Source organism: Penaeus monodon, chromosome 28 (genome assembly GCF_015228065.2).
Source record: "Penaeus monodon isolate SGIC_2016 chromosome 28, NSTDA_Pmon_1, whole genome shotgun sequence".
NCBI lineage: Eukaryota > Metazoa > Arthropoda > Malacostraca > Decapoda > Penaeidae > Penaeus > Penaeus monodon.
The window spans coordinates 5,019,352-5,021,175 of NC_051413.1; the positions used below are offsets into that span (position 1 = coordinate 5,019,352).

Below are 1,824 nucleotides of genomic sequence, written 5' to 3' on the forward strand. Positions count from 1 at the left end.
CATATAGCTAAAAAAATAATCCAGCAGTATTTTAGAAAAGTAAATGGAAAACCAAATAAATTTTGATAGAAAAATAGATATTGGAGAAACTATACATTTCCTGAAAGAGGTCCTCCAAATACTGTCCACTTATTTTAATAAGAATCACCTGCTAAGAAATTCTAAGCTTGTAATGGAAATCAAAATAAAAAATACTAAAACATTTTATTGTGATTAAAGCCGAGTACTAAAATTACACTATCACACAATTCCCCGCGGATAAAGATGAACGGTGCTGAAACAGTCAAGTCATAAATATGATAACGTTCACAACAATAAATAAATACAGTGCTGATAAATCCGTAGCTAATACTGTACACAAAGGCAGACATTGATCACGGCACGAAATAGAGCTGTACCACTGACGAGCTCTCAGTCTGAGGGTTAACTTTTAACTTTTTCTTTAATTTTTCAGATTCATTTTGACTAAACGTTTTATGGAGGGAGTATAAAACCAGAGCATCGAATATCTTTGTATAAATCGGAAATATTAAACCAAAAAGAGAACTTCATTCCACATTCCCTTCCTCAAGCTATATGAGATGGCGCTGTATAATTTTTTATTCATATAGGGCAAGTCACTGAGCTTATAAGCAGCCCCTACTGACCTTACTGATAATGAGTATGTACTTATATAACATTGCTGCATTATCATATAAGTACGGGTGATTTTATGAGCGCACCATAAGATTAAGTCAGGGACACATTTGTAACTACAACCATTCCTGCTGTGGATAATCTTGCCACATGTTCACCCGGAAAAAAAAATGCCAAAATAGGAAAAGAAAATAACAAATCAGTCCCTAAATTTGGACTTGATGAATGCAGGGAGCGGCACCAAGTACAGGATGAGGTTGAGCGTCAACATCCCCCCGAAGAAGGCGAAGGAGAGGCCGAAGTTGGACCACAGATCGAGGTCCTGGCGGCCGAGGTCCAGGCCGTTCTGCGGGAAGTGGTAGCGCTCGAGCAAGTAGTAGGTTCCGTTGCGGTATCGGCAGCCGTACTCGGCGTTGTTATCGGGACAGACTGCGGTGGCGTTGACGGGGAGGTTGGGCAGCTTGTCGAGGAAGGTCTGTTCGTGCAGGACGGCGGCGACGTAGCGGTACACGATCACGTGACTTAGGTAGTACAGCCAGTCGGGTAATCCCACAAGCGACCTGTGACACGAGAGAAACCAGTTTTTTTTTATCCCAAAACCTGCATATTTTCACTTGCTATTAACCCACCAGTGTCAACATATATCCAGAACCTAAAAGGAATATTAGTAACTACTAATATCGAAAACCGAATAAAACCAAGAGAAAAAAAATATTCCGACAATCCCCCGAGGAACTCACCTGAGCGTCGCCGAAGCCACAAGGAGATAGAACGTCGTGAGCGCTATGGAGGCAGCGGCAGCACTATAAGAGGATTTGACGACCATCATAAGGGCGACGGTTTGCTGCTCCACGAATGCCCAGACCGCCCATAACACCGACCCGAAGATCAACCAGCCCATCCAGTCCGGGCCCTGGACTGCAGTATCCCCGAGTCCGAGGCCACTTCGAAAATAAGGGGGAGGCCATTGTTTGTTATTCATAATCATAATTATCCTCATTGACATCATTTTTATTAATGAGCATTACTACTACCATCATAATTTTCATATTCAGTATTTCGCACTTACAATTTTAGCCATGATGTTGAGATACAGTTCTACCAAATTTCTATATTTAACAAAGGAAAAAAGTTGAACCATAAACACCAACTGATGAAAACCCTTCCATTCTCTTCCTCACTTTCTAT

At 41.4% G+C, this 1,824-nt stretch overlaps 1 protein-coding gene across 1 annotated transcript in view; it reads right to left on the bottom strand.

The window, feature by feature from the left end:
• Positions 1-423: 423 nt before the first annotated feature.
• Positions 424-1,824, bottom strand: part of LOC119591314 (ATP-binding cassette sub-family G member 5-like) — a 12,601-nt gene continuing 11,200 nt past the window's right edge. Inside the window, exons 12-13 of the mRNA XM_037940045.1 lie at positions 1,377-1,580; positions 424-1,196 (exon numbers count right to left, since the gene is read on the bottom strand). Of these exons, the coding sequence (XP_037795973.1) occupies positions 836-1,196; positions 1,377-1,580 (565 nt within the window). The 3' untranslated portion in view covers positions 424-835. The remainder of the gene's footprint in view (positions 1,197-1,376; positions 1,581-1,824) is intronic.